Below are 12421 nucleotides of genomic sequence, written 5' to 3' on the forward strand. Positions count from 1 at the left end.
AAATTCACCAGCAGCTGAGGCAACTCCCAGGGGCAGGGAACATGGAGAATGGAAGCAGTACTCTAGCTGCATGCTGGAGGCGGACAGCACTGTCTGTGGCTCAGTCCCAGGCTCTGTCTAAGCAAGGCGCATGGGCTGCCAGCACAATCTCACATCTGCTCAGTGCCCAGGGACAATGTGCCCTGGTGACATCAAGGAGCAGCAGGATTTTAACTTCCAGGACAAGAATCTGAACTAGATGCGGTCGCATTCCTTGCTTACCAGGAGCCATTCTAACCCAGGCTGCAAGGCCACTCAGCACATGCACCACCGTACTACCCACCCAGGACCAGCCTGGTAGAGGCTGGAAATTGGGGCAGCTGAGGGAGACCTAAGGGTTGGGGTTCTCTAAGGTGGTGGTTCTCACAGTAAGGTCCTCGGGCCAGCAATAGCAAAACCATGTGGTAACTTGTTAGACAGACAGATTCTCAGGCCTCTCCACAGACTTTTGAATCAGAAACTCTGGGATATGGCCCAGTAAGCTGTGTTTTACAAAGCCCCCCAGGAGACTCTGGTGCACACGGAAGTTTACGAACCACTGCCCTAGGAGCTCCCTCACAGACAAGAAGTAGTGCTTGAGAAAAATATTACATTATCAATATCCAACTGTGAAGCTAAAGGACAGTTTTCTTGTTTATCCCTAATACAAAATATAATAATATGGGTGGTGGTGTCATATGACAAAGGCAAGGAGGATGCAGTCATAACATGAAGGAAGCCATTAGATAGTTGCATCACACACTTAATGAATAACTTTATTTTTCTGGTGTTTGTGATATTTAAAAATTGTATTTTTTTTTTTATTTCTCATTCTAAAATAGTCACAGTAGGATCAGACTTTGTATTCATAATGTTCATTTGTCTTCATAAAGAAGGTCCCCTAAATTGTATAAGTCTCAGTGCTTAACCCTAACTCAACTTCTAAAAATATCCTAAATTCAACCATTTTTTTGTTTTGTTTTGTTTTTGTCGTGCTTTTTTTTTTACCACCCCACTCTCTTTCAAGTCTCCATCATTTACCACGAGCACTACTGTTGAGAGGACTCTTATGTCACAGCATCACTCTGGTTACACTGCAGTCACTTTTCCACACAGCAGCCCAAACGATCCTCAGACACAGGTCACTTTATGTCACCCCTCTGTTCAAGAACATCCCTTGGCTTCCTAGCTCACTCAACATCAGAACTTCCCACGCTCGCCAGAGTGATCTTTTCATATATAAATCCATTATTTCCCTCTATCTCCCATCCCAAGGCATCACATCATATTCAGAAGAATCTCAAAACGTGTTACCATTGCCAGCCAGGCTCTGCCTGCTCTAATGCCTGCCAAACAGAGCAGACCCCTCCGCACTCATTCCTGATGCTCTGGTCAGTCACACTTGTCTGCTTTCTCTTCAAGGACCACGTCAGAAGCTTCATGCTTCCCAGGCTGTCGCCTTCCTCACGCTCAGACCTTTATAAGTCAGCAGATCTTTTCACAAATCTCCTTGGGGACGTTATCTGACCACCCTATGGAAAATGAACTTCCCTGTCACTATCTGTCCCCTCACTGTGGTTGATGTTTAGTGCACTACTTATCGTCAGTACCTTATACGTACATGTACGTATAAGTTTGTTGCCATGCAGCGGCCTACCCGTCTGTCTCCTCGTAGCTGCCCCTAAAGAAAGGAGAGTCTGTGAGACGGATTCTTTCAAGGACTTCACTTCACCTTTGTGCTTACAACTTATGTCTCCCTGTTTGGCCCCAAAAGATGCCTGGCTAGTCAATGACGGGTAAGATTCCCCACATGGGGGCGGGACAACCCAAGCCAGACACAGCGCATGGGGACCATCTGGGGAACTCGTGGAATCAACAGAGGTGGGCACAGCCCCCCACCTTCCCCCGGCTAAGCAGAGCCTCTGCCTCTGTGGCTGCATTCCTTCCCACCAACTTGCAGGGGAAGTGATTCAATGTTGTGCTCTCCATCTATTCATATGCATATAGGTTTTGTCCCTTGGGGAAGTACTCATCCTGAGACTTGCCACTGCCTGCAGGCAAGGGTGATTGGCTTGAATCAGTTTTAAATCAGTTTCCCATTGTAATGTATGGGATTCACAGATCTTGAGATTGACAAGCTTTACTTCTTTTACTTCCACACCTAATAAAAGCCATGTGTTGGCCCAATTCAGGGCTCAGTCCTTGAAACTTGAGTCCCTTGGCTCCGCTTGCTCTCTACTCTTGTCAACTGTCTTTCTTAACCTTGTGCTGCCCTTCTCGCTTCCCACTGCTCTTGTGCTGGACGCAACATAGGTTTCTCTTAAAAAGATCACCTCTCACTGGATTATAGAATTATGTGAATATTCTATAAATATAGATGTAATGAATAAACGTCATCCCTCCATATCTATTAAAACTACTTTCTGGGAGGTGACCATGATTTCTTCTCAGTTGTCATATACAGTGGCCATGTTCTCGAGCATTCCCCTCTCTAACTCCCTCAAATTTAACCCTCAGTCCTTCTCACCTCTCTTTGACGACCTCCTTTCCTTCTTTTGATCTCTAAAGGGAAGGCAATCTCAAGGCCCCCCTGGAACTTTCCTTGCTTCTCTCCATACATACTCTCAGTGATTGCAAATACTACCAAATTCATCTATAATCTCAGTTACCCCAAAGTGGGTAATAGGGAGGGGCTTGATTCTCAGAAACTAAGGCATAAAAAACAGGTGGGGGATGACAGTGTCTCTAAGGAATCTCTGCCCTTTTAGTGGAGACTAGTTACTGTATGGGAAGCAACTGAATTTTTTTCTTTTTTTTTGTCTAAACAAAACAAATTATTTTGAAAAACTACCAATGTAAATGTTTATAAAACTAAAATAAAGTTATGCAAAATAAAGTAGCATTTAATGCTCCCTTCTCCCAGGCTTCCACACAGCCAAGTATTTCGCTGCGTGTCCTCCTATTTCCAACTATATCATTTAGTTTCCTTTGCTTACTCTTTTCCTCCCACTCTGTAGAAATGGATATTCTCTGAAGTTCAAACCCTGGTTATTGTCTCTATACTTTCTCAGTGAACTGATCCCATTTTAATACTTCAACTAACAACACCATGCCGATTAACCTCGAGCCATTATCTCCCAGCCTGTGCTGTGGCCCATAAGGTATCTCTTACAGATATGCACATGCTACTTCACATCTCCAAAACTCAGTCTGTCTTTTCCACTCTATCCTGACTTTCTCAGACCCATAATGTTAAAATGTCTCTCTATTATTATTTGGGTCCGAAACTTTTGGCATTACCTTAGATACTGAATCTGTCACAATTCTTGTTGACTTTTTAACTTTTTAAAGTACTTATTTTCTTCTCCATTTCCAATATCTGAACCTCAGGCCTGGTAACCATCTCTCACCCACTAAACTGTACTAGCTTCTTCACATGGGATTGCATCTCTTCATTTTCTCTCTTAACTATGCTATAATCAATTAAAACTCCTTAATCCACTGATTTAGGGCAGACATGAACAGTTCCCAGCACTACTAATGATTCCTACTATTTGCTCTCATCCTACTTATAAAACTAGCTTTTACTATTAAACAGCTTAAGTCTTCATTTAGCCTGACCGATGTTATCATCATGCCTCCAACATGCCATGCTTATTCATGATTCAAGGTTTGTGGCCAGGCTGCTTCTTTCCAATTAAATTTTTGTTTTCTCATCTATTTAACCCAAATTCTAACTATCTTTTTAAAGTAAACTTCAAATTACACTTTATGTATGAGTTCTTCCCAACCTTTTCTGTGTGTGTACACACACACACACACAGAGTCTGACAATTAAGTTCTCAAACTTGCTGCAACGATGTAGCTAACCTTTTTTGATATCAGAGAGATTATTCATTATGAATTTGTACCAACTGGACAAACAGTTAACCAAGTTTACTATTTGGAAGTGCTGAAAAGCCTGCGTGAAAAAGTTAGACGACCTGAACTTTTTGCCAACAATTCATGGCTCTTGCATCACAACAATGCACCAGCTCTCATGGCACTGTCTGTGAGGGGGTTTTCAGCCAGTAAACAAATAACTGTATTGGAACACCATCCCTACTCACCTGATCTGGCCCCCAATGACTTCTTTCTTTACCCAAAGGTAAAGAAAATATTGAAAGGAAGACATTTTGATGACATTCAGGACATCGAGGGTAATACAACAATAGCTCTGATGGCCATTCCAGAAAAAGAGTTCCAAAATTGCTTTGAAGGGTGGACTAGGTGCTGGCATTGGTGCATAGCTTCCCTAGGGGAGTACTTCAAAGGTGACCGTAGTGATATTCAGCAATGAGGTAAGTAGCACTTTTTCTAGGATGAGTTCGCAAACTTAATTGTCACACCTACCTCTAACATCCCTGAACTCAGGTAGTATTTAATGTGCTTCAGGTCTGTCTTGATTATTTTGGCTTATAATCACATATACTGACATGCAGCTACTTTACATTGTTAATACTTCTCCCAGCCCTCCCTAAAGGGACCTATAGCCTTTTACCAGGGTAACAGTGCACTGGAGAAAAAAGAAATAATCAAGTGTTTTGGAGACTATAAACTGGTTCTGAACTGACCTAATTCCAGGAGACCCAAAATGTCACTGTTGTCCACCAGTCTGAGGGGGGGCTTATGGAGGTTGGGTGATCAATGGAATTTTAGCTCATGTTCATCTCACAGTGGGTCCAGTGAGTCCCTGAACCTAGCCTGTGGTTATTTCCCCAGTTCTGGAAACCATAATTCGAAGACATACTCAGCTACTGGCAGAATCTCCAATATGTGTTTAATAAATAGTTGGTTATTTCACCAGTAAGACATAAATTCTATAAAGAGATCTTGCTCATGTATTATAATATTATTTCTAAATAAAGTAAGATATAAAAGTTTTGAAGATAGTTGCATTTTTCCAATTATTTGACATATCTACCTCTCCTTGTAATCACTTTATAAATGAGATTAAAGCCAAAGGCTGGATATTAACATCTGAGCTAAAGATTTTCTATTGAATTCAGAAGTGGTTCAAAATCATCCTTGGTTCATTCTGGTTCTTTGATGATGTTATTTACTATTTCCTTCCAAGGGTTCAAATACTTTTGAGTTATGTCCTCTTATTAATAGCTTGATAGTTATTCAGTTATGTTCTCTTATTAATAGCCTTTTAGTTAGAGAATTTGGGCAAATTGTATACCTTAAAATTAGATATCTTACCTTATGTCAACATGTTGAGGGTTTTCTTTTTGACAGTGAGGACAGAAGTATGTCATTCTGTTATTCTCCCCTAAGCGACACACAGTTATTTTGCAGTAGCACTGACCACAAGTAGGACGCTTGTAAACCTTATAGAGTTTAGAGACAGCAGATCCTGCTTTACGGCACTAAAAACAAACAAGCAACATTATAACGTGATCTCCAAAACAGTGTGGCTAAGGAGACAAAGATAAATTCTTGAAAGTCATTTCTGAAAATACTTTTTTAAAAATTTACTCTGGGTGGTGAACACACAATGCAATATATAGGTGATGTATTATAGAAATGTACACTTGAAACCTATATCATTTTACTAACCAATGTCACCCCAACAAAGCTAATAAAAATGTAAAAAACATACATACATTTGGATATATCCATATAATCATTCCTTTCATTTGATAAAAAGTTAGTGACAAGATTCAGCAATATTTGTCAAATATGGTATGTGTGAAATAAGCCATTATTTTATAATTTGTTGGTATTCAAAATTGTTCTTTATATAGCTTTACCCTCTTATCTAAATGGGATATAAGAGTTTCATAATTTAAAATATCTTTCATGCTTTTAAGTTTCTTTAAATTAAACATAATTATGTAGTTAAAACAAAAAGATTAGATTGACTTTAAATCTGATTGTTTTTAGAACACTGAGGCTGTTCACTTTGTTTCAGCAGCCAAAAAATTTATGTCTAGGAAGAAAATTTCAAAAGATCATCTTCTTTGTTGACCTGACAAAGGAGAGCTTTTAGTTTTTAATCTTACAAATTCACTAAAAGAGAAAATTCAAATGCCCTCCTAGCAAATAACATGTTCCATTTTGGTATAAGTTCTGTTTAAGAGACATTTGATATTCTCTGTCACAGCTTTATTCTCCTCACATACATTTAAATCTCCTAGAAAGTGGATATTTTGAGTTTAATATCAGCAGTGTGAAAATTTTAAATATGGCTCACCATATATAAGCTAAAAATTACACAAACAGCTTACATTAATTTAAGCAAAGTATTGTAATACACAACTTAATCTGGATGGAAAATGCTTAGTTGACTATAATCATGTTTCCCTGGGAGACTAAATGAGCATATACAATATTAAAGCATCCATAGTAACTCAAGAGAGATATGTAAAGCAAGAGGATCATTAACACTTGACGCCAGTTAGTGAAGAATTGTACAATACCTGCCTTTCTGAACATAGCAAACATAAAAATTTTGAATACAGAAAATGTGCTGTAGAGAAAAAAAATATTTGTGATACTTTGTTTAAAAGATAAAATGTGTTTATTGAACTCTATACATGCATATATATAACTTTCAAAATTGACCATTTAGTAAGTACTTATTTCATTCTCAGAACAGTCTTTGTGGTAGAGAAATATTGCTATCCCATGTTACAGATGAAGAAACTAAACCTAAAATTATCTAAATAATCTAAATCACAAGGATGTTAGAAAAATCTGATTGAACTGAAGTCTATTTAAAGAATTGAGTCTATCTCTGGATGCTTCCTATATTTTACTTGTATATGTCCAAAAATGGAACAAGAGTCTAAGTCAAATGCTAACATAGTTGTTCCTCAACTGATTATAAAGATAACTTAATATAATTATAGTTAGACAAGATTGGACTGACCTATGACCTAACACTTTAAGATTTTAATTAGGCCCATAACATATCCCTCTCCCTTATTGTACCTCTATACTCTTACCACTAGATGGCTATAAGCAGCTTTAACATTTTCGGTATAATCGAAAGAGAAAGAATTGACATTTTACATAATTGAAAATTTTTTCTTACTCTGTAAAAAAGAATGCTGAAATCACGTATCATTTTCACAAGGTGATGGGTCTGTTCATCTGTTAACTGACAAACCTTAAAACAGAAAAACAACTGAGGATAGTTTCATAATTTGTTCATTACTGCAGAAAAAGAATACCACTTGCCAGTTCTAATGGAACTATAAATAGATTTAAAATATATGCATATCTTCTAGAACTCTATTTATCATATATCTATTTAGTGTCATTAACAGTGGTTTTATTTTTAAGTGATAGTATTACAGATAAAAAATTCTTATTTATAAATTTTAATTCTGAATTCAAATATTTATTGAATATCTCTTCTGTATCAGACATCTTCAAAGTCTGGCACTGTCAGCCACCTTGAAAAATCTTGCTTTGTAAAAAAAAAAAAAAAATCTTGGTTTGCAAAAAAAAAAAAAAAAAAAAGAAGAAGAAGAAGAAAAGGAGGGAATAATAGGCAGGCACAGAAGTAGATGACCAAGGTCATTATCAAGCTTTAAAAAGATATAAAATATATGCATTAATATCGAAGTACTTGTTAGCACATAGAAGTCTTAAACAGAACTTACTGAAGAACATTTTTTGTGTCACAGCCTGGCATAAATTTAAGTGTTACCCTTGCAGAATTAATGATCATTTGACACACGTGGTTTCAATAGTAATTTCAGAAGAAATTCTGTTTGATGACTTACCCTTGTGGTATATATATAAATATATCTATGTCTATATACAATGGAAACTAATTTATTAATGACTATAAAATCTAAAGTCATCTAATCAACAGAATCATTCTAAAAGTATTATTAGATATTTTTCAATTATTTAAAGTTTAAAACTTACGTATTTCTAAAACTCATTTATTTCTTACTATATCTTATATATTGTATTCAATCACACCTTGAAACGTTAAACTACTTTTTGAATAATTGTGCATGTGTTTTTAGGGGGCTAATAACTAAGCTTCAGAAAGGTTATTAATTTTTTAAGCCCTGAGACATTATGGGCAAAGGGTCTTTTACTAGATGAATGGATGGCTGAATGTACAGATAAAAAGTAAATTATCAGTTTATCATAGATAATAATGACAGTCTAGGTAACAATTTTCTGGGTTCTTTTTCTTTATCGAAAACATTTTCCATAGATGTCTAGGTGATTTTTAAAAGCTTATTGTTAAAATTCTGTTTCATTATTCCCATATTATAGAAATTGGATTAACTTGTTCCAAGGGTCAAAAAGCAGAACGTGATCGAGAACTATCATTAACTGTTCCTTTTAAAACTTATTTCCTACTGATTTGGATTTTACAAACACTATCTAGGAATAATTACACAAAATAAAAAGGTAACTTTGGACTCATGTAAAATTGACTTAGTTAATAGATACTATTCGGGTCTAGATAAAAGTCCTAATGTAGATTTCTTTCCTGGAAACTAAAATATATGTATTTGTCTACCTGGTTTAAATTCTAACTTCTTTGACCTTCTCACAACCTTGTCCTGTTAATCACCACTGTTTTCTACAATTTGCCTTTTTCTCTCTACCAGTATTTTTTTTTTTTTTTGTCAACATATAAGTTCACGTCTCTTCAGTTGAAGAACAAGAAAAAAACAACAAAACCCAGTCTTTGCCCTGACATCTTCCTCTAGAAGTCTAGTATTTTCCGTTCACGCCAATCTAAGCTACTCTAATGAGTACTTCAAAATTTGTTTCCAGTTCCTCATTAATTCCTTATTCCTTAGTCCCTGCTACCTGACTTCCATTCTTATCATTCCAGTGAAACTGCATTTCCTAAGGTCCCGAATAGCTATAAACAGGAATCATATGAGTGTGTGTTGAGTGTGAATTTAAAGTGCCAGATACAAAAAGAAAGTTGAGCTTAGTTCATTCATATATTCAACAAATATTTATTTATTGCTGCCATGTGCTAGACACTATATGCTAGTTGTTTGAATCTTCAATGAACAAAACAAGACACCTTACTCTTAAGAGACTGCATTCTAGCAGAGGAGACAGATTTTATACAATAAATATAACAAGATTAGATGATGTTTGAAAGTGATCAGTGGTAGGAGAAAATAGGCAGCAAAGCAAGTTATGGACGATTGGGAGTATGAAGGGGGTGCACACAGTTTTAAAAAGTTTGGTCAGGCTTGGCCTCATTGAGAAGCTGGCATAAGCAAAGACCCCTGAGGACTTTTTGGGGGAATGTGTTACTACAATACAGCTTAAAGTGTTCCATGTTGGTCCCTTAACAGTATTTAAAAATAGAGTCATCTGAAAAATACGTATAACTTACTTTAACCGCTGGGTGGAGACCACTGTCAAAAAGAGCTTCGTTTTTGATAATGTTGCCTACCCCAGGCAACACTCTTTGATCCATTAACACATCACAGAGCATCCGCCCTGTCTGCCTTTTCACTTCCCTTTCCACACGTGAGAAACTAAATTTAGGTGAACAGACATCTAATTCTTCCATCATTCTTATTCTCTGTTGGCTTTCTGTTGAGTTTCTACAGAAAGGAATATAAAACACATAAATCGTAAGTCTGGTTACAACTTCCCAAGGGTCATTTACAATGAGTTTTGATGGAAACTATAAACACTTCATGCTAATCAGGGTATAAGAGTTATATAGCCAAACAAGGAAGACCCGAACAAACTATATTATTTGAAGTCTCTTTTAAAATAGGCTTTACCAATTATAAACCATTTTTTTTTAAATTTCATTTATTGATTTCCATGTGACATCCCAACCCAAATGCAGATCCAACTCTTAGAGTTTTATAGCTGAAGGACTTTTTATTTTATATTTTATTTTATTTTATTATCTTATTTCATTGTTTACCTGAGTTCTACTGATGAGTCAAAGAAACAAATCAAATCTTTGGTGAGCTGCACTTCCAACACAGGAGAAACTCCATTTTTATTTTTATGTTCAGATGGATTAATCATGATGAACCCTTTCATTCCAAAATGAATCCTGAAACAAAATCAAACATGTTTTTGAGTGGCAGAAAGTAGTATGTCATGTATCAAATTTTTGTTTCTTCACATCACTTTTCGGATTATGTGCCAATGTTAGTCAGGATAGACACTTTTAAAGGGCAAACAATGGTAGCTAATATTATTATTATTATTATTTCTATTATGGCTTTGTATCTTTATAAAACTAGAAGATATGACAATCAGTTTTTCAACCCACAAATAAAATAAATTCTCAGAGAAATAATAAGGCCCCCCAAATAAGCCCAAGAAAACACACCCCTGTTTTTCTCTTTCTCAGATGAAATAGCGTTTATTCACAGAACAGTCTAGTGTCTCTCAGCTTTTTCTCAGATTCAAAGGCTTGGGATGTGATGAGGTTAAATTTAAGTTGCCTGTAGTTTGTGTTTTTATAAATTCTGCAATGTCACTAACATTTAAAGTCCTTATTTCTAGCTACAATGGGTTGGAAATGTTTGCCCATTCCAAAATGATATCTACAGTTTGAAACATTTACTCTTTTATTCCCTCCTGCTTCGGTATATGCAGTGAAATGATGTTTTGCAAAATCTTACGCATCAAAAAAAAAAAAAAAAAAGACAAGTCAAAATGATATTGTCTTCAATACTTTTAGTTTTCTTCTACCTTTATCTGTATTGGGAAGAGGGGATTTATAAATATTTACGGTTAACATGAAAGCCACAATGCAGTGATGAAAAATTCATAACCTTTCACTTTTTATAGGATTGATTAGCATGTCCAGTAAAAAAAAAAAAAAGGCAAGAAAGCGGTTCTGTGAGATCTCTGATGATGAAGATCAAAAATGATTCTCAAGATGAAATACTGTGTTCTGCCTTTCAAATCCTTCTCCTTATAGCTTCGTTGAGTTAATAAATATGGCTCTTTTGGCAGCAAATGTTACTTCTCTGTGCTTCTAATTCCAAAGCACTATGTTATAGTATTGTACAAGGTTAACCAGTCTAACTTTAAAAATGTGGGTTTTAAACTCTGTGTGCCCTACTATCAATCACAAGTGCATTTTACATGCTCATAGTTCTTGACAGGAAAAATGTGTGCCTGTAAGTACTCCATAATTTAGTTTATGGAGGTTCAAACCCAGTGAAAGGTGTACAACTGTCATGCCCAGAAGCCATCATATCTAAAATCTTTTCAGCTGCATGGCTCATAAAGTGGATTCTAAATCACTTCCTATAATGAAACTGCATCCACATAAAAAATGTCAGAGGTTAAGACCCAATTCAAATGCAGGAGTAGCCCCAGTAAGAATCCTGAATCAATAAATATGCCTTTTCTGGTCTTATAAATAAATCTATCCAATGTAGGGGAAAATGTGCATAAAATAACTACTTTTTTACTTTATTTTTATTAAATAACTACATGCTATGATAACAGAGCCCCAATAAACCAACAAATTTTCTGTGTTTATTGTTAAGTATCTGTAAATGTAAACTCAGACAGATCTGTCAATATCATGAACATTTTTCAGGCACAATAAACACCTGTACTGTTGTAACAATTGCCATATTGACCTTTTATAGGCTTATATTACATTTACATTCAAGAGTTAGATTTGCTTTTCAAGATTCCTCATTATAATAACTTAGTTTAGGAAAATTTTAATTTGATCCTTGTTTCTCTCTCTTGATGCTCTCAAGCTCCCTGCACACCCTCCAATCCAATTGGCTATTGAGATAATTCATTCTGCATATACAACTCTGCCTGCCAATGGCAGGCATTAAGTCCAGCCTGGAGTGGTCTCTGTCCCTTCTTCCTCAGACACAGGTGATTCAGGAATGGACACCTGATCACACTGGACCCATCAGTATCCAAGCTGGATTCATTCGAGTTCTCCTGGTGAATTTATGGATTTTGGACACAGAGAAATCTGTTTGTTGTTAGTTTGGGGAGAGCTAATATGGGAGCTGTCTATGGAAATGTTTCCTGACATGGACCCAGAGAAGCCAAGAGAGGCCTGTCTGCACAGAGGAAGACCATGGCAGATTTCAGTGAGGAACAGAGTCAAGAAATGCAGAGAATCCGCATAGTGTTTAGTCTTTGCTTCCATTTCTTCCTGCAAACTGACCGCATCATTTTCAGGGATCATAACACACCCCACATTCTTATAATAATTATTGAATTTCTTTGAGTTGAGCTTCTGTCACTTGCAACCTAAGATCTAATATAAAAATTATGTCCAAATTAAAAATTGAAGTGATATTAAGAAATTCCCTATAGTTAGAAATAACTTCCTAAACCAAATCAGCAAATAAGAGCTGATACTACTTGAAACATCAGTCACATTCTTCCAGGCTCC

General features: G+C 36.3%; 1 protein-coding gene across 2 annotated transcripts in view; it reads right to left on the minus strand.

Annotated features, from left to right (window-relative positions):
• NEIL3 (nei like DNA glycosylase 3) overlaps positions 1-12421 on the minus strand; it is a 44372-nt gene that overhangs the window by 12599 nt on the left and 19352 nt on the right. The window contains exons 3-6 of one of the 2 annotated variants that reach the window (XM_019749439.2): positions 9950-10084; positions 9401-9614; positions 7100-7174; positions 5263-5429 (exon numbers count right to left, since the gene is read on the minus strand). In XM_019749439.2, the coding sequence (XP_019604998.2) occupies positions 5263-5429; positions 7100-7174; positions 9401-9614; positions 9950-10084 (591 nt within the window). The remainder of the gene's footprint in view (positions 1-5262; positions 5430-7099; positions 7175-9400; positions 9615-9949; positions 10085-12421) is intronic. The other variant, XM_074331566.1, reaches the window with a different exon arrangement.

This window comes from Rhinolophus sinicus, linkage group LG04 (genome assembly GCF_036562045.2).
Source record: "Rhinolophus sinicus isolate RSC01 linkage group LG04, ASM3656204v1, whole genome shotgun sequence".
NCBI classification, from domain to species: Eukaryota; Metazoa; Chordata; class Mammalia; order Chiroptera; family Rhinolophidae; genus Rhinolophus; species Rhinolophus sinicus.